A 24,303-nucleotide genomic window follows, 5' to 3' on the forward strand; every position below is an offset into this window, starting at 1 on the left:
CACCCAGACACACCATCAGGTGAAACTAACGGCCTGGTACCGGATCCAAACTTCGTCCCCTGAATGAAATTGTCTCTCCTGCTTACAGGAGGCAAGTGACTGGCATTGGGGTACCTGCTGTCATTTCACCCTCCCCTCCAACAGGTCCGGAAATATCAGGTTTTACCTGGTGTGGAGAGTTCTTCCCATCAGCAACTCCGCTGCACCTATCCCTATTGTTGTGTGAGGAGTGGCCCCACAATCAAACAAGAACCAGGACAATTTAATATCAAGTGACACTGTAGGCTGCTTCTTTTAACCTGACTTCGATGTTTGGATTGCTCTTTCCTTGAGATCATTGGACAATGGATGGTATGGAGCGGTCCTCACGTGTTGAATGCCTTCCACTTTAGGAAATACTCTAATTCCCTGCAGGTAAATGTCATGCCATTGTCCTTGAGCAATACTTCACGGAGTCAGTTTTTCATGAACAATGATCACAGCTTTTCAGTCATCATTCCTGAGTTTGCTGATTGAACTTTATCCATGCCCAACCACTTTGAGTGGGCATCCACAATGACCAGGAACATTGAGCCCATAAAAGGAACAGCATGGTCGACATGCAGTCGAGTCCAGGGTTTACCCGGCCATTCCTACAAATGTGGGGGTGTTGCTTGTGACAGTTTTGTCATTGTTGGCACTCTGAAGACTGCACCTCCAACACTATGTTGGCATCCAAGCCCAGCCATCAGACATAGCTTCGTGCCAGCATCTTCTATTTGGAACCCCCTGGATGACCCTGGTGGACTTCAGGCAGTATCTGGTGGTGACCTTGGGACAATCGGTCTTCCTCCCCGCGACCTCTGTGGTGATCTGGTCTCGCCAGGTCCAGAAAGGTGTCAATCCCATTCGTGATGGCCTTTCTGTTTTCCCCATCATCACCGGCTGTTCCAGTTTTGTGAGGACAGGATTTTTTTTGTCTCCGCAGTCGGATATTGTCCGCAGAAACCGGAAGTGTGCCCAGGAAGTTTAAAACCAGAATGGACCCTTCCAGGCAGGCACTACCCATGAGTTATCTGCCAGTGGGAGGCAGCTCAAGGCACCCACATTAGTCACTTGGCTTCCTGGACAGTGTTCGAACTTCGACTTGTATTACCTTCTAACAATCTGATCAAAGATATTCGATTCTGAAATGTTAACTCTGTTTTTCATTTCTGATTTCTAACACCCCCAGTATTTAACTCTGTTAACTTGTTTCTATCTGCACGGGTATTACCTGTCCTGCTGAAGATTTGCAGCATTTTCTGATTTTATATCTGATCTCAAGCAACCCCAGGATTTGATTGTATGACAGTGCCATCTACTGGATGTGATTCTCACTTGATGATATTGGACCACAGTACTATCTCCCATCAGGCAGTGGCAGTGCTGTACCGTGTTTAAAAAAAAACTGAGGATCATTGATCAATTTTTAAATTCACTGAAAATTGAATTTAAAAACTTTCAGGGATAAACTGTTGTTGGTGATGTGTTTACTCTTTATGCATGTTGGGGACAAGGTGGTATGTGTTTGCACCAGAAACAGAAAATGCTGCAAGTCCTCTCTACATAGAACATAGAACATAGAACAGTACAGCACAGAACAGGCCCTTCAGCCAACGATGTTGTGCGGACCATTGATCCTCATGTACGCACCCTCAAATTTCTGCGACCGTATGCATGTCCAGCAGTCTCTTAAATGACCCCAATGACCTTGCTTCCACAACTGCTGCTGGCAACGCATTCCATGCTCTCACAACTCTCTGTGTAAAGAGCCCGCCTCTGACATCCCCTCTATACTTTCCTCCAACCAGCTTAAAACTATGACCCCTCGTGTTAGCCATTTCTGCCCTGGGAAATAGTCTCTGGCTATCAACTCTATCTATGCCTCTCATTATCTTGTATACCTCAATTAGGACCCCTCTCCTCCTCCTTTTCTCCAATGAAAAAAGTCCGAGCTCAGTCAACCTGTCTTCATAAGATAAGCCCTCCAGTCCAGGCAGCATCCTGGTAAACCTCCTCTGAACCCTCTCCAAAGCATCCACATCTTTCCTATATTACGGTGACCAGAACTGGACGCAGTATTCCAAGTGCGATCTAACCAAAGTTTTATAGAGCTGCAACAAGATCTCACGACTCTTAAACTCAATCCCCCTGTTAACAAAAGCCAAAACACCATATGCTTTCTTAACAACCCTGTCCACTTGGGTGGCCATTTTAAGGGATCTATGTATCTGCACACCAAGATCCCTCTGTTCCTCCACACTGCCAAGAATCCTATCCTTAATCCTGTACTCAGCTTTCAAATTCGACCTTCCAAAATGCATCACCTCGCATTTATCCAGGATGAACTCCATCTGCCGCCTCTCAGCCCATCTCTGCATCCTGTCAATGTCCCGCTGCAGCCTACAACAGCCCTCTATACTGTCAACGACACCTCCAACCTTTGTGTCATCTGCAAACTTGCTGACCCATCCTTCAATCCCCTCATCCAAGTCATTAATAAAAATTACAAACAGTAGAGGCCCAAGGACAGAGCCCTGTGGAACCCCACTCACCACTGACTTCCAGGCAGAATATTTTCCTTCTACTACCACTCGCTGTCTTCTGTTGGCCAGCCAATTCTGTATCCAGACAGCTAAGTTCCCCTGTATCCCATTCCTCCTGACCTTCTGAATGAGCCTACCATGGGGAACCTTATCAAATGCCTTACTGAAGTCCATATACACCACATCCACAGCTCGACTCTCATCAACTTTTCTAGTCACATCCTCAAAGACCTTGATAAGGTTTGTGAGGCATGACCTGTCCCTCACAAAGCCGTGTTGACTGCATTTGATCAAGCCAGATGGTCATAAATCCTATCCCTCAGAATCCGTTCTAACACCTTGCAGACGACAGACGTGAGACTTACTGGTCTGTAATTGCCAGGGATTTCCCTATTTCCTTTCTTGAAGAGAGGAATTACATTTGCCTCTCTCCAGTCCTCAGGTACGACTCCAGTGGAGAGCGAGGATGCAAAGATCCTCGCAAGTGGTGAAGCAATTGCATTTCTCGCTTCCCAAAGCACCCGAGGACAAATCTGGTCCGGGCCTGGCGACTTGTCAATCTTAATGTTTGACAAAATTTTCAGCACATCAGCTTCCTCTATCTCTATCCATTCCAGCAGCACACCTGCTCTTCAAACGTTTCATTCACTACAAAGTTTGTTTCTTTCGTAAAGATAGAAGCAAAAAACTCATTTAGGGCTTCCCCTACCTCCTCAGACTCCACACACAAGTTCCCTATGCTATCCCTGATCGGCCCTACTCTTTCTTTGACCATTCTCTTATTCCTCACATAAGTGTGAAATGCCTTTGTGTTTTCCCTGATTCCTTCTGCCAAGCCTTTCTCGTGCCCCCTCCTGGCTCTCCTCAGACCTTTTTTCAGCTCCTTCCTTGCCTGCGTGTAATCCTCTCTAGCTGAACTTGACCCTAGCTTCCTCCACCTTATGTAAGCTACCTTCTTCCTTTTCACGAGAAGCTCCACCGCTCTCATCATCCAAGGTTCCTTTATCTTACCCCTTCTTGCCTGTCTCAGAGGGCCATATTTACTCATCACTCGCAACAACTGTTCCTTAAACAGTCTCCACATGTCTATAGTGCCTTTACCATGGAACAATTGCTCCCAGTCCATCCTTCCTAACTCATGTCTAATCGCATCATAGTTTCCTCTTCCCCAATTAAATATCCTCCCATTTTGCCTAATCCTCTCCTTCTCCATAGCTATGTAGAACATGAGGCAGTTATGGTCACTATCACCAAAATGCTCTCCCACCACAAGATCTGATACCTGCCCCGGCTCGTTTCCGAGCACCAAGTCTAGAATGGCCTCTCCCCTCGTCGGCCCGTCAACGTACTGCATTAGGAAACCCTCCTGAACACACCTTACAAATACAGCTCCATTCAAATCTTCTGCTCGAAGGAGGTTCCAATCAATATTGGGAAAGTTAAAGTCACCCATTACAACAACCCTACTACGTCCACACTTTTCCAAAATCTGCCGACCTATGCTTTCTTCAATCTCCCTGCTGCTATTGGGGGGCCTGTAGTAAACCCCTAACGAGGTGACTACTCCCTTGCTGTTCCTAATTTCCACCCATACTGACTCAGTAGGCAGATCTGTACAGATTGTACAGTTTTGAATTACATTACTTTGATTAGACTCTCGGCATGTGACTCTTCTAGCTATCATGTTATTCCAGTCATTTTATTTGTCTCCAGCACCGCCTTATTTTTAAGTTTTGATAATTATCTCTCTGCCTCAATTAATCGGATTATAGGGTATCCCTTTGCTGGTTAGTTAGCTGTTGGCACTTTATTCACACTGTCCGACACTTTTGATAACCTGCAGAGACTTATTATTCAGTCTGCGGACACTCCACTCACACCATTTGTATGATCTTTTGAGCTTTCTGTTAATAAGTTTGTGACTGTGTGCCTCACTTCACTTCACTAGGAGCTTTACTATATGTGATATACATATTGGACTATTTCTTTGCCCCCGCCTCACTAAATCCAACCTATTTCCCTCCAAATTGACTGCATTCCATGCACTCAGATCTAACCCTGACTTTGTTATTAAGACTGCCGATAAGAGTGGTGCTGTTGTAGTCTGGCGTAGTGACCTCTAACTTGTAGAGGCTGAGCGCCAATTCTCAGATACCTCCTCCTACCCTCCCCTGGACCATAACACCACCATGACACATCAGGCCATTGTATCTACTACGGTAACTGATGTCATTTCATCTAGTGACCTCCATCCCATTGCATCCCATTGCTTCCAAGGTGATAGTCCCCCAGCCCCGCACAGCTCACTTCTACCTCCTTCCTAAAATCCAGAAAAAGGACTGTCTGAGCAGACCATTGTTTCAGCCTGCACCTGTCCCACAGAAGTCATCTCTTCCTACCTTGACTCAATCTTCTCCGCCCAGTCCAATCCCCGCCCATGTACATCCATGCTTCCTCTGATGCCTTAAACTGAAACTTCCAGTTTACCAGTTCCAGCTACCTCCTCTTTATCATGGATGTGCAATCCATTTACATGTCCATTCCCCACCAGGAGGGTCTTAGGGCTCTCTACTTTTTCTTGGAGCAAGGCCTGAACCATCCCCACCCACCACGACCCTCCTCTGCTTGGCCGAGTTTGTTCTCACCCTCAACTACTCTCTTAACTCCTCTCATTTTCAGAGGGGTGGCCATTAGCATGAGCTGCTTCGGCTGTAGTTATGCTTGTCTCTTCATGGGGTACATGGAATGTTCCTTGTTCCAGTCCTATTCCAGCCCCCACCCACAACTCTTTCTCTGATATATCAGTGATATCATCGGTGCTTCTTCTCTCTCTCGTCCGGATTTGGAAAAGTTCCTTGATTTTACTTCTGATTTCCATCCTCCCCTCACTTTCATCTGGTCTGTCTCTGATTCCTGTTCCTCGACATTTTTGTTTCCATTTCTGGGGATAGACAGGCCACTAATATCCACTATAAAACCACTAACTCCCACAGTTACCCGGATTGTGCATCCTCGCACCCCGCTTTCTGTAAAGGTTCCATCACACTCTTTCAGTTCCTCTGCCCTGTCGTATATGTTCAGACAAGGCCAACTTCAGTAAGGGATCCTTCGAAATGTCCACCTTCTTCCTCAACCGAGGATTCCCCATATCCATAGATAGAGCTCTTAAAGATAGTGGATTCAAGGGTTGTGGGGATAAGGCAGAAACAGGATACTGATTGTGGATGATCAGCCATGATCATAATGAATGGTGGTGCTGGCTTAAAGGGCCAAATGGCCTACTCCTGCACCTATTGTCTATTGTCATTGTCGACAGGGCCCTCAACCGAGTCCGGCCCATCTCCCGCACTTCTGCCCTCACCCCATCTCTTTCCTGCCACAACAGGAAAAGGGTTCCCCCTGTCCTCACTGACCATACCACCAGTTTGCACATCCAGAAAATCATCAGATGTCATTTCCGCCATCTCCAGCGAGATGCCATCACCACACACATATTCTCCTCCCCTCCATGTCCGCCTTCTGCAGGAACCATTCCCTCCAGGACACCCTAGTCCACGCTTCCTTCAGCCCCAACACACCCCAACAGACCCATGGCACCTTCCCCAGCAACTGGCGAAGGTGCAACACCTGCCCATTTACTTCCTGCCTCCCTAGTATCCAATGGTCCAAGCATACCTTCCAGGTGAAGCAACACTTCACCTGTGCTTCCCAGAGTCTAGTCCACTGTATTTGCTGCTCACAATGTGGTCTCCTCTGCATTGGGGAAACGAAGTGTAGACTGAGTGACTGCTTCACAGAATATCTATGTTCCGCTTGTAAAAAAGACCCTGAAGTACTGTTGCCTGCTGTAACACGCCACCCTGTTCCCTGAACAACATCTGTCTCTGACTTGCTGCAGTTTTCCAGCAAAGCTGAATGCATACTGGAAGAAGTGATAATGGGAACTGCAGATGCTGGAGAATCCAAGATAATAAAATGTGAGGCTGGATGAACACAGCAGGCCCAGCAGCATCTCAGGTTTTAGTTTTAGAGCCTAAACTCTCCCCTGTCCCAGCCCCCTACCCCACACACCAGGTCTTGTTACCACATACACTGCCATTACACACCACCTATTGTCAGTCACTAACAGTCCCCATTAACAGCTATTCACCCGCCCAGCCAGATTGTTAGCAACTCCTTTGCCTATGTAACTGTTCTTTCTCTCTTTGGGCTCTATCCTATCGTTCACTCCCTACCCCTCCCTCCACCCTATTTTCTGCATATTAACATTCTCCGAGCTACCATCAGTTCGGAGTAAGGGTCACAAGACCCGAAACGATAACTCTCATTTTTACTTCGTAGATGCTGGTGTTGTGTGATTTCTGAGCAAATCCTCAGCAGGTCAGGCAGTGACAGAGGAACAGGAAAACTGACATTTTGGGTTGGCACCCTTCTTCAGAAACATTTTTCTGACGAAGGGTCCTGACCCGAAACGTCAGCTTTCCTGCTCCTCTGTGGCCTGCCGTGTTCCTCCAGCTCCACACAGTGTTATCCCAGACTCCAGCATCAGAAGTTCTTATTATCTGTGCGCAGATAACTGGGCTTGCTGGAAATCCTGGGAGAGAGTGGATTTTGTGTAATTCCCCTCCCCAATGATACAGGCAGCTCAATAGAACATGCGATGCAAATCATCCAGCTCTGTCACCCTGTTAGTGTTGGATTTCTCCCTCAGGATTTCATGTTCTGGACGCAGAGTGAGAAACGGACACACAGCGAAATCCCAACTCCAGACTGGGAAAGAAGTGAAGAGATGAAGGATGGGACTGAAGCAAGGGAAAATAAAGGAAGGAAAGACACAGGGTATTTAATTTACATTTTATTTTAATCCTTTGACGTGTCTATTTTTATTGAATTTATTTACAATCTGATTGAGACATTACAAAGTTAAGTTGAAAATTCAGAGACATATCTAATAACAACCTGTTGTTAATGGAGGTTTCTGGTGCCCAACCCCTGGCTGAAACACCAGGGACATGTCATTGTGAAGTCAGGGACACTACGAGGCTCCATCCCTTTCACAGTTCCATATCCAACTATGAGCAGATTCTCAGGCACTTGTTGGGATCCCTGGTCCAGAAGAAAGGATAAAGTTTCTCAGTGAATTTATTCCCAGTGAAGGTGTGGAGATGGGACTTGGTGTCCACGTTGTAAAATGAAATTGTCCCAGACTCATAGCTGAGATAAACTCCCACCTTCCTGGGGATCTGATCGACAGGGAGAGGGAATTGAGGAGAGGAGCTGATACTAAACTGATCCATGATCTGCTCAATGATCCAGAATCCATTCTCTGGGATTGGAATGATCCATCCTTTCCTCTCCACAGACTCTAAGGCTACTCCCAGTCTCCAGTGCTGATTCCCCACCACCTCCACCTCCCAGTAATGTCTTCCCGATGTGAATCCTTGTGATCCCAGGGCACAAAGCCAGATTCGAAATCTCTTCTCGGTATCAGGGAGCCTCCTTGAGATTTGAGCATGTCTCAAACTTTTCAGATCCTCAGACACCTCGAGCCAGGGATGCGCTGTTTCCATATCGAGAGTTACCGAAACTGGAAGAGAAAAGAGGAGTAGAGACAGTCACTGGCTGTGTGTGTGTGTGTGTGTGTGTGTGTGTGTTGGGGACTGTGAGGACATCAGGGGCTTGGGTGTTATTTGTGGATTGTGACGGGATCACTGAGGGTCCTGGGGAGGGATATTGTCTTGGGGGTGTCAGGTGGAGAGTGACAGGTAATGCTGGGTCAACGTGAAGGGCACTCATGGGGTATAAGGGAATGGGATTGACTGGGAGATCTAGGGAGCTGTCAGTTGTTTGCACAGGAGTAGTGGGTCAAATGTGGGATTGGGGAAGATGAAGGGGGAGCAGGTTTGCTGACGTATTGATGTCCAGTCTAAGGGGGAGCAGAGGGGTTCATGGGAAAACTGGGATTGGAGTGGTCTTGTTTGGTGGCTGGAGTACGGGAGGGGTCTCATTGGGGGAAACTGGGAAGGGGGTAATCTCTCGTATTGGTGAAGGGGAGGGCAGGGCAGGGGACTGGCTGAGGGGAGATGGACAGGAGTCAGTGGGGTATTAGAACAGTGAGAGAACATATTGGGGTTGAGGGTGGTGCAGGGATCCATTGGGAAATTGAGGGGGCAGTGAGGAATGTGACTGGGATGGGGGGGTTCAGGACAGGGGAGGGGGAGAGTTGTGCAGTTTGATTGCCATCTTTCCAACACTAAATAATGTCACTGGTCTGGATTTTCTGAGGAGTTACACTCACACTCAGATTAACACACTGTCCCTTTACTTACCTGAAGATCAAGCTGTGCAATTCTGACAGGAGATTCGGATCAGGTCCCCTTCAGGAAACTGGGGATACCAACCATGTGCAGGCAGATGGGATTAGTTTAGAATGGTACCATGGTCAGCAATAGATATGGAGGGCCGAAGGGCCTGTTCCTGTGCTGGACTGTTCCATATTCTGTTTTCTAAATGTGAAGCCAGATTTCAAATCTGATAAGTCCCTTGTAAGTGCAGGAGAATCGGGGGAAGGTAAATTGTGCTCCCTTTCTCACAGCAGTCAGTTTCTGTATTCTGTGATATAAAGGTCCAGGATCACAGACAATTACTTTAACAGCTCGTGTGAACGGGTAAATCCCTGAGGTAAATGTAATATTTGGGGAAAGACAAAATGCTACTCATGCTGGTAATCTCAAACAAACATAGAGAAAACTGGAGAAACTCAGCAGCTCTGGCAGTGCGTGGAGAGAGAAAAACAGAGTTCATGTCAGTCCCACAAGCAAGACCCTGACCTTCCTGTGCCTGGTCATTTTAACACAGCGTCCTGCTCGTGTGCTCACTTGTCTGCCTTTGGCATGCTGCAGTGCTCCAGTGAATTACAGCGCAAATTAGAGGAACAACATATCATCTTCAGACTCGGCACTTTACGGCCTTCGGGATATAATATTGAGTTCAGCATCTTTAAATTGTGAGCCTGTTCCCTGCTTGATACATTCTCTTGTCATCATGTCCTCTCTCCCCTCCTTCCAACCCCGGTGGGACTGTGTGTTCTCTCCAGTTTGGCAGTTAGACACACCATTGTTCTGCCATTCTCACATTTAGATCACTTAATCTGAACTATCAACATCCTTTCTCCATCAGCACTCCAACCACACCTTCCCCCCAATGACAGCATAAAGCCTCCATGCTTCAGCCCTGATGAAGAGTCATCTAGACTCGAAAGATTAGCTTGCTGTCTCTCCATGGATGCTGCCTGACCTGCTGTGATCTTCAGCATTTGTTGTTTTCATGTTTCAAGCCTGTTATGATTCTTCAATATAGGAATGAAGAGTGGGAGTAGGCAATTCAACCCTTCGTGTCCGCTCCACAATGTAATCACATCGTGGCTAACCCTCATCCTGGTGTCAACTCCCCTTTCCCACCCTGATCCCTTTCTTTTGCTTTTCATCAGAAACGCATCTATTTCTTGCATCAATCTGTTGATTGATTCTGCCACCAGTGCACTTAAAGGCAGTGAGTTCCACAGATTCACACACCTTTCCAGAGAAGTAGATTTGTCTCATCTCAGTTTTGAACCTACTTCCTCTCACTCTGTATCTGTGACTCCTTGTTCAAGATTGTCCCACAAGGGAGAGCATCTGTTAAATGTCCACTTACCAATCCCCTTTAATATTTTATATTCTTCAATCAGATCATCCCCCCCGCCCATTCTTCTGAACTCCAGCGAGTACAATCCCAAGTTATTCAACTGCTCCTCGTATTGCAGCTGTTTCATCCCTGGAATTAATCTGAGTTTGAAAAATTCATCAGCTTCATTTCCAATTTCCAACCTGCTCTCACATTCATCTGATCCATCTTTGACTTCTCCATTCCCGTCCTCGATATCTCTGTTACCATTTCTGGGAATGAGTTAGCCATCAATATTCACTACTGCCACGGTTACCTGGCCTATACAAATTCACAGTCTGGTTCCTTTAAGAACTCCACCCCGTTTTTCCAGTTTCTCTGCTTCCATCACAACTGTCTGAAAATGCCACCTTCCTCAGGGGGGGCCTCAGAAATGTCCGTCTTCTTCCTCAACCAAGGATTCTGACTACTGTAGTTGACAGGTCCCTTACATACAACATAGAATCCCTACAGTGTAGATGCAGGCCATTCAGCCCATCAATTCGACAGTGGCCCTCCAAAGCGCATCCCAGCGTTAACTCTGATTTTTTTCTTCACAGATGCTGCCAGATCCTTACGTGTTTTGTAAACTTTTCTTTAAGAGAGTCATACAACATGGAAACAGACCTTTTGGTCCAACTATTTCACACCGACCATTTTCCCAAACTAAACTAGTCTCACTTGGCTATGCATGGCTCATGTCCCTTCAACCCTTTCTTATTTATGTACTTATCAAAATGTCTTTTAAACATTGTAACAGTACCTGCATTCACCTCTTCCTCTGGCTGGTTCATTCCACTCACCAGCCACTCTCTTTGTAAAAAGGTAGCCCCTCATGTCCTTTTTAAATCTTTGTCCTCTCACCTTAAAAATATGCCCTTTTGTTTTGAATGACCCAACCCTAGGACAAAGACCCCTGCTGTTCAACTTATCTATGCCTCTCATTATTTCATAAATCATGATAAGGTCATCTGTCAATCTCCCATGCTCCAGTGAAAAAAGTCCTCTATTAACAAGCCCTTTATCTTTGACACTGGACATTTATTCCATCTGCCCTCTGACTCATCCTCTGCCTCTCAAACATGTAAAAAATAACCCACATTCATCATCATCGTGTTAGTTCTGAAGAAGTAGCACTGGACTTGAAACATTAACTTTACTTCTCTCTCCACAGATGCTGCCAGACCTGCAGAGCTTCTCCAGCATTATCTGTCGTGGTAAGATTTCAGTGCTGTGAGGGTAGGGTGACAGGTAAATAGGGTGCATTATGGTGAGTTAGGTGAGGGTGAAATTTAAGTTTCATGTCAAAGTATAAGGTGGGAGGGAGCCAGGAAAGCGATGGAGTAGGTCAGGGTGGGCAGGAGAGATCAAGTGCACCAGGAGAGGAGACTGGGGGTTGGGGGTGGGGGTTAGGTCCAACAGTAGGTGCAGTCAGATCCCAGGAATACAGGGTGATGTTGGATCAGGGTCGGAGAAGGTGTAGTTGAATGAGAGTTAAGTTGGGGATCATTTGAATAGGTACTCAGGAATTAGACCAGGTTTTAAATGTCTAACTTTTCCTGAGCAAGTATTTGCTTAATTGTAATGGAATCCTCTGAATTCTCTTATTTAAATGGACACTTTTGGTAGGATCCAGGGTTTGGAGGAATTGCTGACTGGAAAATTCAATATCCCAGGCCATTCACTCAGAGTGTGTTATGACGGGCATTCCGCAGAGTCCCATGTGCAGCTCCCATAAAAACTGCCCATCTAGAAAACACCTTGAGTTGTCCTGAGGTCGTGCAAGGTGTGATAGAAATCCAAGGGTTTCTTTACATTTCTACACAATGAACAATTCTCCTGACAGTTTGATTCTGCAGATTCTCCACCTGAGATCCCAGAGTGACCTCCTCATAATATTTGAGATTGTACTTTATACTGGCCTCAATGACAGTATAACCTGTGGTTTTAACTGTGGAAGTGTATGAAGTGTGATTATACCGAGATGGAGTGACCTACACTGACCCAGAGGAAACTTACACTAACCCAGTAAAATCTGGCAGTGACTCAGAGGAAGCTGGCACTCAGTTGCAGAACATCAAAAGGAAAAGTTTCCATTCAGACTGTCCTCTATCACATTTGCCCGTTTGATCCCCTGCCCTTGAACTGAACTGTGTGAACAGCAGCAGATCACGCAGAGCTGGGATCCTCCTGCAATTCTCCAGGGTGCAGCTCAGTGCTGACACGGACTGTCCAATGAACAATTTAGACAACTTTTATTATTGGCTGCAACTAATACATTCCCCTCTGTGAAATACTGCCCCCTCACAACATCCCTCACTCTGCAAACCTGCAATGACTGTATGTGGGACATTTACTGAACTGGGGAACTATCAAGCAGTCAAGGGTCTGATTCTACAGAACCGATCAGCACTGTCCCTCTGAGCACTTCAACCCACACAATAACCAGAAACAACAATGACCCCAAATAACATGAGGTGGTAAGACAGAACCCTCTGCCCCACTCCCACTCAGCTCATTGTCAGAAACCAAGGCCAACATGTCTCTGCCTCTTGACCTCATCATGTCCAGAAACCTGAATGTATCAGTGAACTCAGTCCACAAACACTGTGCAAATAAAACATTCCTGCAGTACCATGGAATTATAAATGTGAATATATGGACAAATACTCGTGACTTCATGGAATATATTCACAAATGTATAATTAAAGTATAAAATATAGACATATTGGCAAAGCTAGTATTCATACAAATAACATCTTTCAGCAGAGATATAAAGCCAAATTAAATACCTCAATTTTGAAAAATGAAAATGATCCTTTTCAACATTTGCATGAAATATTCGGGAAGTGTACTTCAATATTTATTGTCAATTAGGGTCAGTTTTATTGAATTGTAACATAGTTCTGTACTTACCACAATCTAGTTCCAATTCGTTGAAACCTACATGGAACAACAATATTTAAGATCTCACATTTCTTGTTGACTGTCAGTTAAAACTATCAGCTGTATGTTCACATGTTGGGAACAAGTAATGCCCTCAGTCAGACTGCAAAACCTACTTTAAACCTGAAGATTATGTGTTTATTTTTCCTTCAGCAGTTTCTGCAAGTCGTGGCTAAAATGAATAAGTCAGGAATCTTTTACATGTGTAACTGTACAATTCGGGTCACCTACAAGCCAATGAACGTATCTGGAGAGTGACGTTAAAGAAGCAGTGTTCAGATCAGCACAAGAATCATCTCAGTAGCTCCCTGTGAACATGAACTCCCATGTTTTGTTTCCTCTGTGGTATGCATGGGTGGGTTGCAGTGGGGAGGAGACAGAAGATGCAGTTTATAAGGGGATTAGAGTATCAACTAATGGTTATACACCAATTGTTCATAATGGTTGACTGCAGCAACAGTCTATTTTTTTGTAATAAGTAATTCTTGTGAAGCAGAGAAACGTGATCTGTACTTTTCATCAACCTGGTTCTAAAGGAAGGATAAATTTGGAAATTTTGTCTACTTTTAAACAACATTAATTTCTATGATGACTCCAGGAAGAGTGGGATTTGTTTTCCAGTGCAGTATCCTAATGAGGCATAATAACCTGTCTTCTTTCCAACTCTTTTTGCTGTACACCTCTGTTCCTTTCTTCACTGAATCACCCTTGCCTTCCACCCTATTACGAGCCATTCTTCTCATTCCTTTCATACATTCCCCTTCCCCACTGACCCCTCACCCTAACTCAGCACTTCCTCAAAACCTGATAGATCGCTTTTTGCCAGCTGAAAGTTTATTGATCTGAAACATTAACCCAGTTTTCTCTGTCTCCAAAGGTACTGCTCAACACGTTGAATATTTCCAGGACTTATCAATTTTGGGATCAAATGTTCTGTTGATCTCAAATAATTATCTCAGTAAATTCAATGTAAAGACAGAGGACGAGTTGGAAACTGAGGTATAGATTGGAAACTGGGACTAGAATACTGGGAAGTGTTGACAGTATTTCTATCTCATCTGATCAGTCTCCGACTATTACATTCCAACTGTGCCCCAATTTCACATCAGGAGATGAAAACTCTGACAACTGAACCTAACCATAAATATACTGATCACACAGTGTGGAGCTGGATGAACACAGCAGGCCAGACAGCATCAGAGGAGCAGGAAAACTGACATTTCGGGTCGTGACCTTTCTTCAGAAATTTCAGAAGGGTGCTGGCCGGAAATGTCAACTTTTCTGCTCTTCTGTTACTGCCTGGCCTGTTGTGCTCCCCCAGCTCCACATTGTGTTATCTCTGACTCTAGCGTCGGCAGTTCTTACTATATTAAAGATATTGTTACTTCCACCTGTTTCGTGCATGTTTTAAAGGGGTTCCTTGTGATAACATATCTACCGGACAGTCTGTTTCAGATTGTAGTGTGGACACTCTTTTTACCTTTCACTGGGTAACTGGGGAAGAAGAGAAATCAAGTGGGAGGATCCTATTCTGCTCAGCCTGTTACCTTAACAAGTAACAAAATCATCAAAACCTCTCTAAACCCATTCTCTAAAAAAGAAGAATAAAATCAGTGAGGTTCTAAAAAAAAGAGAAAACATACAAGTTAAACAATAAGATAAACCAAATATTATAGGTTATAGAGTAATAGAGAAATAAATTTGCTGTTTTCATTAATCCAGGACATTATGTTGTTTCATTCTGTGTCTGCCTCTTCACTTGAAACATATTTTCAAAAAACAGCGAGGAATAGTTACAAAAAGACAGCAAAAGTCTAGATGAAGAAAATGACTGCACAAAACTATCTGCACCAGAAAAGAACCACATCTCATCCACTGGAACATCACCAGCTAACAGTGAAAGTGTGTTTTATTATACTGAAGAATGATAAATAAAGAAAAGTTGATGGTTCTGTGATATGACATTCCAGTATTTGTATCCAATGCACAAATATGTCTCAAAACGCAAAAAGACAGGATCAGACCCACTGTGCCACTCCATGCCAAAGATGAAGGAGCAACATCTAACTCACTGCACACCCAGTTGGGACTGCTGTGGGAAATTGTTTAAATATAACAGGGTGAGAGGTTCACAGGAATGTGAAATAGTCCAGGTCATTGATGGATGTTAATGAGGGAAAAACAATCAGGATTGCAGAATATTGGGCAAAATCTTACTTTACTTTGGCTAACAGTCAATTTCCCCAAGTTTCATGGACTATTTCTCTTCATGATGTTCAGCAGGTTTTCTCACCATATCTTACCAAACTCACCTCATTAACTACAGACCGTGTCACTACGAGCCTCACATTCAGTTCCAGCCCCATCCTACAACACACCATTTCTGAAGCAACTCGCCACTGCTGGGACATCCCAGAACTGACCTGATCCCTGGCAGCGGTGCCATCTCTGCAAGGCTGTTGTGCAGCCAGGCAGGTATGTCAGCCTGCAGCTGCCCCATACAGCTCCTGCCATCTTCCCCAGATGGAGCAGACAGGAGGTAATTATTGCCTCACGTTGTGGACAGGAATCTGAAGGTCCCGCTGGACAGGGTGACGCAGACATGGGATGCCCTCTTCCACCAGGACCAGCAGGTTGTCATGACACCAGATTCTGCTTGGTTAGAATTTGCCACATGCATCAGTATATTCTCAAAGTCTGGAGGAATGACAAACAGGTCAGTGACCTTATCCACTCCACCACTGTAGAAATGAACTTTTCTCTAATACCCCAGACTTACTCCACCTCTGCTGCTCTACCCACCTCCCACCAAAGCTCATGCTCGACCAGTTTCACAATTTCCTAGAACAGCTTCTGTCATTCACCATCACTGACACAAACCCCTGACATGACTAACAAAAACAGAAATTGCTGGAGAAACTCAGCCAGTCTGGTAGCATCTGTGGAGAGAGATCAAAGTTCATGTTTCAGGTAAAGTAACATTTCTTCAGAATTTCCTGACACCACTAATCCTGAATGTCCCCTGTGTTGCCGACCCATTTGCTCAGGATACCTCCCTGCCTGCACCAAAGGTAACAGCCTGTGACACCCACATTCACCTCCCTTAATACCTGCATGTCTCTCATTCTAGGAGGAAAACATCCCAAACAAGGCAGAGAGAGTCAGGGCAACTGGGTGGTACTGCTGGTTGTTGACTGCTTATAGCCAATGAACACAAGATCCTAACACTAACTGCCTCATGCTGGTGATTGACCACATCCTCTGGACTTATTCTGAAAGGACCCCTGACTGAAAGCTACCTTCCTTGACTTGACTGTCTTTTGCTGACTACCATGACCAGCTTTCTGGCTTTGTAACTCCACCAAGTGGTTGGCCAAAACTGCAGTACTATGAGCACAGTATCTTTGGCTGAGGGACAAGGAATAAATATTAATGAAAAAGCAGGAATGCGACAAACACTCAGATAGGCTGACAGTGAGTGAGAGCTAAAAGAACAAGCAAACATAACAGAGATAACAAAGTGTGAAGCTGGATGAACACAGCAGGCCAAGCAGCATCTTAGGAGCACAAAAGCTGAGGTTTTGGGCCTAGATCCTTCATCAGAGAGGGGGATGGGGAGAGGGTTCTGAAATAAATAGGGAGAGAGGGGGAGGCAGACCGAAGATGGGCAGAGGAGACGATAGGTGGAGAGTATAGGTGGGGAGGTAGGGAGGGGATAGGTCAGTCCAGAGAAGACGGACAGGTCAAGGAGGCGGGATGAGGTTATTAGGTAGGAAATGAAGGTGCGGCTTGAGGTGGGAGGAGGGGATACATTAGAGGAAGAACAGGTGAGGGAGGCAGGGACGAGCTGGGCTGGTTTTGGGATGCAGTTGGGGGGAGGGGTCGAGCTGGGCTGGTTTTGGGATGCAGACCGGAACGGATATTTTGAAACTCGTGAATTCCGCATTGATACCATTGGGCTGCAGGGTTCCCAAGCGGAATATGAGCTGCTGTTCCTGCAACCTTCGGGTGACATGTGGCACTGCAGGAGGCCCATGATGGACATGTCATCAAAGGAATGGGAGGGGGAGTTAATATGGTTCGCGACTGGGAGGTGCAATTGTTTATTGCGAACTAGGTGTTCTGCAAAGCGGTCCCCAAGCCTCAGCTTGGTTTCCCCAATGTCGAGGAAGCCACACCGGGTACAGTGGATGCAGTATTCCACATTGGCAGATGTGCAGGTGAACATCTGCTTGATATGGAAAGTCATCTTGGGGCCTGGGATGGGGGTGAGGGAGGAGGTGTGGGGGCAAGTGTAGCACTTTCTGCAGTTGCAGGGGAAGGTACTGGGTGTGGTGGGGTTGGAGGGGAGTGTGGAGCAGACAAGGGAGTCCTGGAGAGAGTGGTCTCTCCAGGAAACAGTCAAGGGTGGGGATGGAAAAATGTCTTGGGTGGTGGGGTCGGATTGTAGATGGTGGAAGTGTCAGAGCATGATGCGCTGTTTCCGGAGTTTGGTGGGCTGGTATGTGAGGACAAGGAGGATTCTCTTTTGGCGGTTATTGCAGGGGCAGCATGTGAGGGATGAGTAGCTGGAAATGCAGGGGACACGGTTGAGGGTGTTCTCGACCACTGCGGGGGGTTGTTGTGGTTCTTGAGGAACAAGAACATCTGGGATGTGCGGGAGTGGAATGCCTCATCCTGAGAGCAGATGCGGCGGAGGTGAAGGAGTTGGGAATAGGGGATGGAATTTTTGCGGGAGGGTGGGTGTGAGCAAGTGTATTCTAGGTAGCTATGGGAGTCGGTGGGCTTGAAATGGACATCAGTTTCTAGCTGGTTGCTTGAGATGGAGACAGAGAGGTCCAGGAAGGTGAGGGATATGTTGGAGATGGCCCAGGTGAACTTGAGGTTGGAGTGGAAGATGTTGGTGAAGTGGATGAACTTTTCGAGCTCCTCTTGGGAACAAGAGGCGGCGCCAATACAGTCATCGATGTAACATAGGAAGAGGTGGGGTTTAGGGCAAATGTAGGTGCGGAAGAGGGACTGTTCCACGTAACCTACAAGGAGGCAGGCATAGCTGGGCCCATGCGGGTACCCATGGCCACCTCCTGTCTGTAGCAAGTGGGAGGAATTGAAAGAGAAGTTGTTGAGGGTGAGGACGAGTTCGGCTAGGCGGATGAGCGTGTCGGTGGAGGGGGACTGGTTGGGCCTGCGGGACAGGAAGAAGCAGAGGGCCTTATGGCCATCTGCATGAGGAATGCAGGTGTATAGGGACTGGACGTCCATGGTGAAGATGAGGTGTTGGGGGCCGGGGAATTGGAAGTTCTGGAGGAGGTGGAGCCCATTATCTTTGAAAACATCCCAGCGATGCAGTGTGGCCCAGTCCATGAGCTGGGTGTGTGCCTCTGAGTGGACAGTGTCCAAACAGCAGCTTTACAATGAAAGCTGCCATTGCACCCCAAGGTGCAGCACTGAAATGTAGAGGGTAATGGTTTGGAGATGTGCCATGAGGGTTTCAAGGCTGGTACATGTTGGATTACAACATCCGTGGACACAGATTACGTGTGCCCGTGGAGCGTGCCTAAGGAGGTTGGTGTCTGATGATCAACATTGAGATCCTTTTGGAGTGAGCAGTGAGCTGAAGTCAGCAGGTACATGTTTGGATCTCCATGTCGAGAATTCTCAGTATCCCGCCTGTATGACAGGTTTGGTGCGATAGAAGGCTGTATATTAATGAGGTGAGGTATGCAGTTCATTCGCAATATTCCCCTTTCATAGGCAACACACATTGCAGCTTTGTGAGAATCCCACCTCAATACCAGGAAGTGACATTGAAATGGGTCTCAATGGACACCTCACACAATTCTATCAATTTCTCACCACAGACCACAGCACTCAGACCCTTATAAAATTCCACCCTCTTTGTTCAGAATTCCTGGATTCCCATGAAATGAAACTGGAATTTTCTTACTCAGTGTCTGTAAATCAGAATCCTGACATGGTTCTGAAATAACTTACCTTCCAAAGTGAGGAATTCCTGTAGTTCTGAAAGACAAGAACACAGGAACGTGTTAGTGAGTGAGATTCTGCAGCTACCGCCACATCCGATAGCAGCAACATCGGGACACAAACAGGACACAGATCAGACTTGTCCAGCAAACCATCAGCTGGGATCAGAACAACATTTTAACATTCTATAGCTCAAATTGAGGCTCTGACAGAATTTACAATTGATGCCTTCATCTTTCACCTGTCATTCTCGTTATGATAGAATGAATTGGATTTCAATAAAACTGTTCAGCTAAATACACCCAATACATTATTGGGATAAAACACACACATTGAAGAAATACAATTTAAGATATATATTCATGATCTTGAGTTTTTTTAGCTGTCCTCTGTATCCAAGATTTATCACTTGGGCATAAGTATTTTAATCTTTCCAATTCATGAGGCCCTGCTATTTCGACAGTATCAATTATTGATCATAGAATTATAGAATCCCTGCAGTGTGGAAACAGGCCCTTCAGCCCAACAAGTCCACACCAACCCTCAGAGCATCCCAGCCAGTGCCTACCCACCTATAACCCACCTAATCTACACATCCCATATCTGCACATATGGGCAAATGTAGCATGGCAAATCCACCTAACCTGCACATCTTTGGACTGTGGGAGGAAACTGAAGCACCTGGAGGAAACCCACGCAGACGTGGGGAGAACGTGCAAACTCCACACAGACACCTGCGTCCCTGGCACTGTGAGGCAGCAGTGCGAACCACTGAGAACCACTCTAATCAATTCCTTGCACGTTCTTAGCCATTCACAAAGCCCTCCTTACTCCACTTCCTCTGCATCCAATCCCATCTCTCTCAGCACCTACAATGACATTTTCAAAACCCCAATGTTCTAGCCTTTGGTTTCCTCTTCACCAGGACATTCCTTTCATCACCAAACTGCTCAGGCATATCAATTATATCTTCACGTCTTCCTTTGACAACATTATCCCAATTCAAACCAACAACTCACCTTCATCATTCACTCAGGTATAGTCATTGTAACTGCTCCCTAGCTCTAAGGGGCAAAAACTTGAATCTCCTGGAGAACAACTGGCTGTTGACTGAGGTAAGGGAGGAAGTAGCAGGGTATTGGCAATAATTTTCAATTTCTCCCTGACCATACAAGAATGCCAGATGACTGGAGGAGAGCTAACGTGCTACTGTCATTCAAGAAGACAGCAGGAGATAATCAAGAGAAACAACAGGCCAGTCAATCTAACCTCACTGGTGGGGAAACTATTGGAAACAATTCTGAGGAACAGAACAAATCCTCTTTGGAGAAGCAGGCAGTAGTCAAGAATAGTTAGCGTGGTTTTGTTAAGGGGAGGCCATGTCTGACCACCCTGCTGATACTTTCAAAGAGGTGACGCGGTGTGTAGATGGGGTAAATGCATGTGATGTAGCCTACTTGGACTTCAGCAAGGTTTTATTAAGGTGCCTCATGGGAGACTGATAGCAAAGGTAAGACACCATGGGATCCAAGGAAATTTGACAAATTGGATATAGAACTAACTGAATGGCAGGAAGTAGAGAGGGATGGTCAAGAGGGGGGTGGGTGCTTCCCATGTCCTGTGGGTTTCCATAGGGATCAGTATTGGAGCCCTCGTTGTTTCTGATATATATCAATGATTTTAACTTGAATGTCGGAGGATTGATCACTGAGTTTGCAGATGATACAATAATTTGTGAGATCATAAGGAGTGAGGAGGATAGCCTTAGACTACAAGTGGATGTGGACAGGCTGGTCAGATGGACTGATCAGTAGCAAATGGAATTAAATCTGGATAAGCACAAGGTGATGCCCTTGGGCAGGAGAAACAAGGCGAGGGAGCACATGATAAAGTTGGGAAGCACTGAGGGTCACAGGGACATCGGTGTGCATGTCCATTGGTCCCTTCAGGTAGTGGGCCAGTGGATAAAGTGATGAAGATGACATAGAATACTTATGTTTATTAGCTGAGGCACAGGGAAGATGATACTAGAACTGTGTAAATTGTTGGTTTGACCACAACTAAAGGGTTGTCTGCAGTTGTGGAATCCATATTATAACAGGGATGTGAATGCACTGGAGAGGGTGCAGAAGACATTTATTAGAATGTTGACGGGGCTGCAGAGGTTTAGTTACAGAGAGAGATTGCATAGTCGGGGGTTATTTTCCTCGGAGGAGAGGAGGCAAGATTGAGATATATAAAATTGTTTGGGGCACAGGGTAGAGGGGAAGAAATGTTTCTGCCTGGTGGAAGAATCAGTGTTCAGAGGGCATCGATTTAAGCTAAGGGGCGGAGTTCCAGTATGTTAGAGTGGAACTTTGTTCTTCCCCAGTGGGTGCTGGAACAATGAGATCATTACTTATGAAGGTGAAACAGGCAGCAGGCAGACACACTCATAACATTTAGGAAGTATTTAGGTGGACACTTACAATGTCAAGGCTATGGGCTAATTGTTGTAAAATGCAAGTAGAATAGTTTGGAGTTTGGTTTTGACTGACGCAGCTTCAGTGGGCTGAAGGATATTTTTCTGTGGGAATCTGTGACTGCATGATTGTGAATCCTGAAAGGTGAAAACAATGCTACCTTCTTGTTACAACAACCTGTTTTCTAAAGCCCTCCAGCTTTACCACCTCCATCTCCAATGGCAATAAAAAATGGGAGGTAATAAAGGAACACTTGCTGGCCTCCAAAGCAAACTTAACATACCCCCATCAGGAGGAGTGATTGGGAGGGGCATTTTATGAGACCTGAAACAGCAGAAAGTGTGGACTGACTGAATGCGATGGGAGCCAACATCTTGACTTCACAACTGCAGGCTGAAATGCAGAAATTTGGTCAGCATCTGTTTATGGAGTCCCTATTGTTATACATTTTCATACCAAGAATATACGTACGCAGGAAACTTAGTTATTTACATCATGCCTTCAATACAGTCAACAGCTTATGGGAATCTGACAGCTCCTACTTCACTCTCATTTAAAAGTGGTGTTCAGTTCTTTGTGCACTTGTATCAAAATCTTTTAAGGAGTTTATTCTTTCAGAGAATGTGGACAGCACTAACGAGGCCATTATTTACTGTCAATCCCTAAGTGCCTCTGAGATGGCAGTGATGAACTGTCGCACTCAGTGTGTTCTTGGTACACCAACGTTGTTGTTAGGGATAGACTGCGTGACAGCAAAAGAACAGCAACAGACTTGTTTCAGGCCAAGATGGTGTGTGGCTGACAGAGAAACTTGCAGGTATTTCAATTGTTATGAAGGTGCTCCCATCATTAATTTTGCTTGAGGACTTTGAGGGTTTGTTAAATTTAATTGTTTGAAAGACAGAGTGACAGGAGAACAGGAGTTAATATGAGGAAGGGAGTCAAGAAACAGAGTTTTGGTAGAGCTTCAGATTATGGAAGGTGAAGAATTGGAGATGTTGTAAATGTGCTGCCTGAGGAACTTTGGTAAATTTCTGTGGAGTATCCTTTAGGTGGTACACACTGCTGCTACTGAGTGTTGGTGGTATGGGGACTGGTTGCTTGTGGATGTAGTGCCAATCAATTTGGCTGCTTCGTTCCGAATGGTATCAAGCTTCTTGAGTGTTGTTGGAGAGATACTCACGTAGGCAAGTGGGGAGGTGGGGAATATTCCATCACACTCCTGATTTGTGCACTGTAGATGGTGGACAGGTTGTGGGGATTCAGGAGGTGAGTTAATCACCGCAGTATTCCTACTCTCTGACTTGCTCGTGTACCCACTGAGTTTACAGCGCAAGTTCAGTTGAGTTCCTCATCAATGGTAGCCCTCAGGATATTGACAGTGAGGGATTCAGTGATGGTGTCACTTTGAATGTCAAGGGGCAGCGGTTAGATTGTCTCTTATTAGTGATGGTCGTGTCCTGGAATTTGTGTGGTGCAAATGTTACTTGCCACTTGTCAGCCTCAACCTGGATGTTGTCCCAGATCTTGTTGCTTTGGAACATGGACTGCCTCAGTATCTGAGGAGTCATGAATGGTGCTGAACATTGTGCAATCATGGGCAAATATCCCCCATTTCTGACCTAATAAGGGAGGAAGATCATTGATGAAGCTGCTGAAGACACTGAGGAACTCCTGAAAGATGTCCTTTAGCTGAGATGACTGCCCTCCAACAACCACGACATCATCCTAGACAGCATGTATGACTCCAACCATGGTGCATTTGACCCCTGATGCCGATTGATTCTATATTTGCGAGGGCTCCTTGATGCCACACTTGGTCTAATGTAGCCTTGTTGTCAAGTGATGTTCCTTAACTCACAATTGTGAATTTGGGGCAAGTAACCTCTGCTGAAATTAGCACTGATCACAGCACTTTACCACTTCTTTAACTGCTGCTTCAATGCCAGTTTATCAAACGTAGCTTATTCCTGACATCTTCATCTTAAACACAGCCAATGCTCACTGTGTAACTCTTCCAGTAACAAATCTCTTTCTGCCCAAGAATAATCACTCTCAATCCCCAAAGGACAGTACCATGCTCTCAACAAAGCTCACTTTCCCCCGACTGGTCATGTTTCATTTCTTCTGAAAACCTCTTTTTCTGCCAACCACACACCTTTGACAACAATAGGTCTCTGTTAGCCCAGTACTTACTTTGTTGAGCTAAGACAGAGAAAGCAGCTTGAAAATTCATGGCCATTCCCATCTCTTCCGACACTGTGGGAGGTGTAACAGTCTCTGGTCATGGCATATGACTAGGGGCGTATTTATGTCCCAGGATGATATTCCATGGTGTGCTCATATACCAGCAAGAACAACACCCAATGCTGTTTCCAGGCCAAAGCTATTGGTGGAATCGCCTGAGGCTCTATGAATAAACCCAACAATGGTGCATGGTTTGTCACGACAGTGAAAGGTCTCCTGTACAGATGTTGGTGGAAATTTTTGAAGCCACAAAATACTGCTAGGTCATCTCTTTTATTCATGAATAGCTCGTCTCTGAGTCTGAGGGGGGTTTTGATGTATATCCCACAGGTCTCTTTGACTCATCATCCATTGTGTGGGATAAAACTGCCCCAACAACATATGGGGATGTC

The 24,303-nt window shown here is 45.6% G+C and overlaps 1 protein-coding gene across 3 annotated transcripts in view; it reads right to left on the minus strand.

The window, feature by feature from the left end:
- Nucleotides 1-7,409: 7,409 nt before the first annotated feature.
- The window catches only part of LOC125446540 (butyrophilin subfamily 1 member A1-like), a 40,845-nt gene continuing 23,951 nt past the window's right edge, over nucleotides 7,410-24,303 (minus strand). For 2 of the 3 annotated variants that reach the window (XM_048520184.1, XM_048520182.1), the window contains 3 exons: nucleotides 19,212-19,238; nucleotides 13,188-13,214; nucleotides 7,410-8,154 (listed from right to left, as the gene is read on the minus strand). In XM_048520184.1, the coding sequence (XP_048376141.1) occupies nucleotides 7,640-8,154; nucleotides 13,188-13,214; nucleotides 19,212-19,238 (569 nt within the window). In that variant the 3' untranslated portion in view covers nucleotides 7,410-7,639. The remainder of the gene's footprint in view (nucleotides 8,155-13,187; nucleotides 13,215-19,211; nucleotides 19,239-24,303) is intronic. The other variant, XM_048520183.1, reaches the window with a different exon arrangement.

The sequence above is a fragment of the Stegostoma tigrinum genome, chromosome 34 (assembly GCF_030684315.1).
Source record: "Stegostoma tigrinum isolate sSteTig4 chromosome 34, sSteTig4.hap1, whole genome shotgun sequence".
Lineage (NCBI taxonomy): Eukaryota > Metazoa > Chordata > Chondrichthyes > Orectolobiformes > Stegostomatidae > Stegostoma > Stegostoma tigrinum.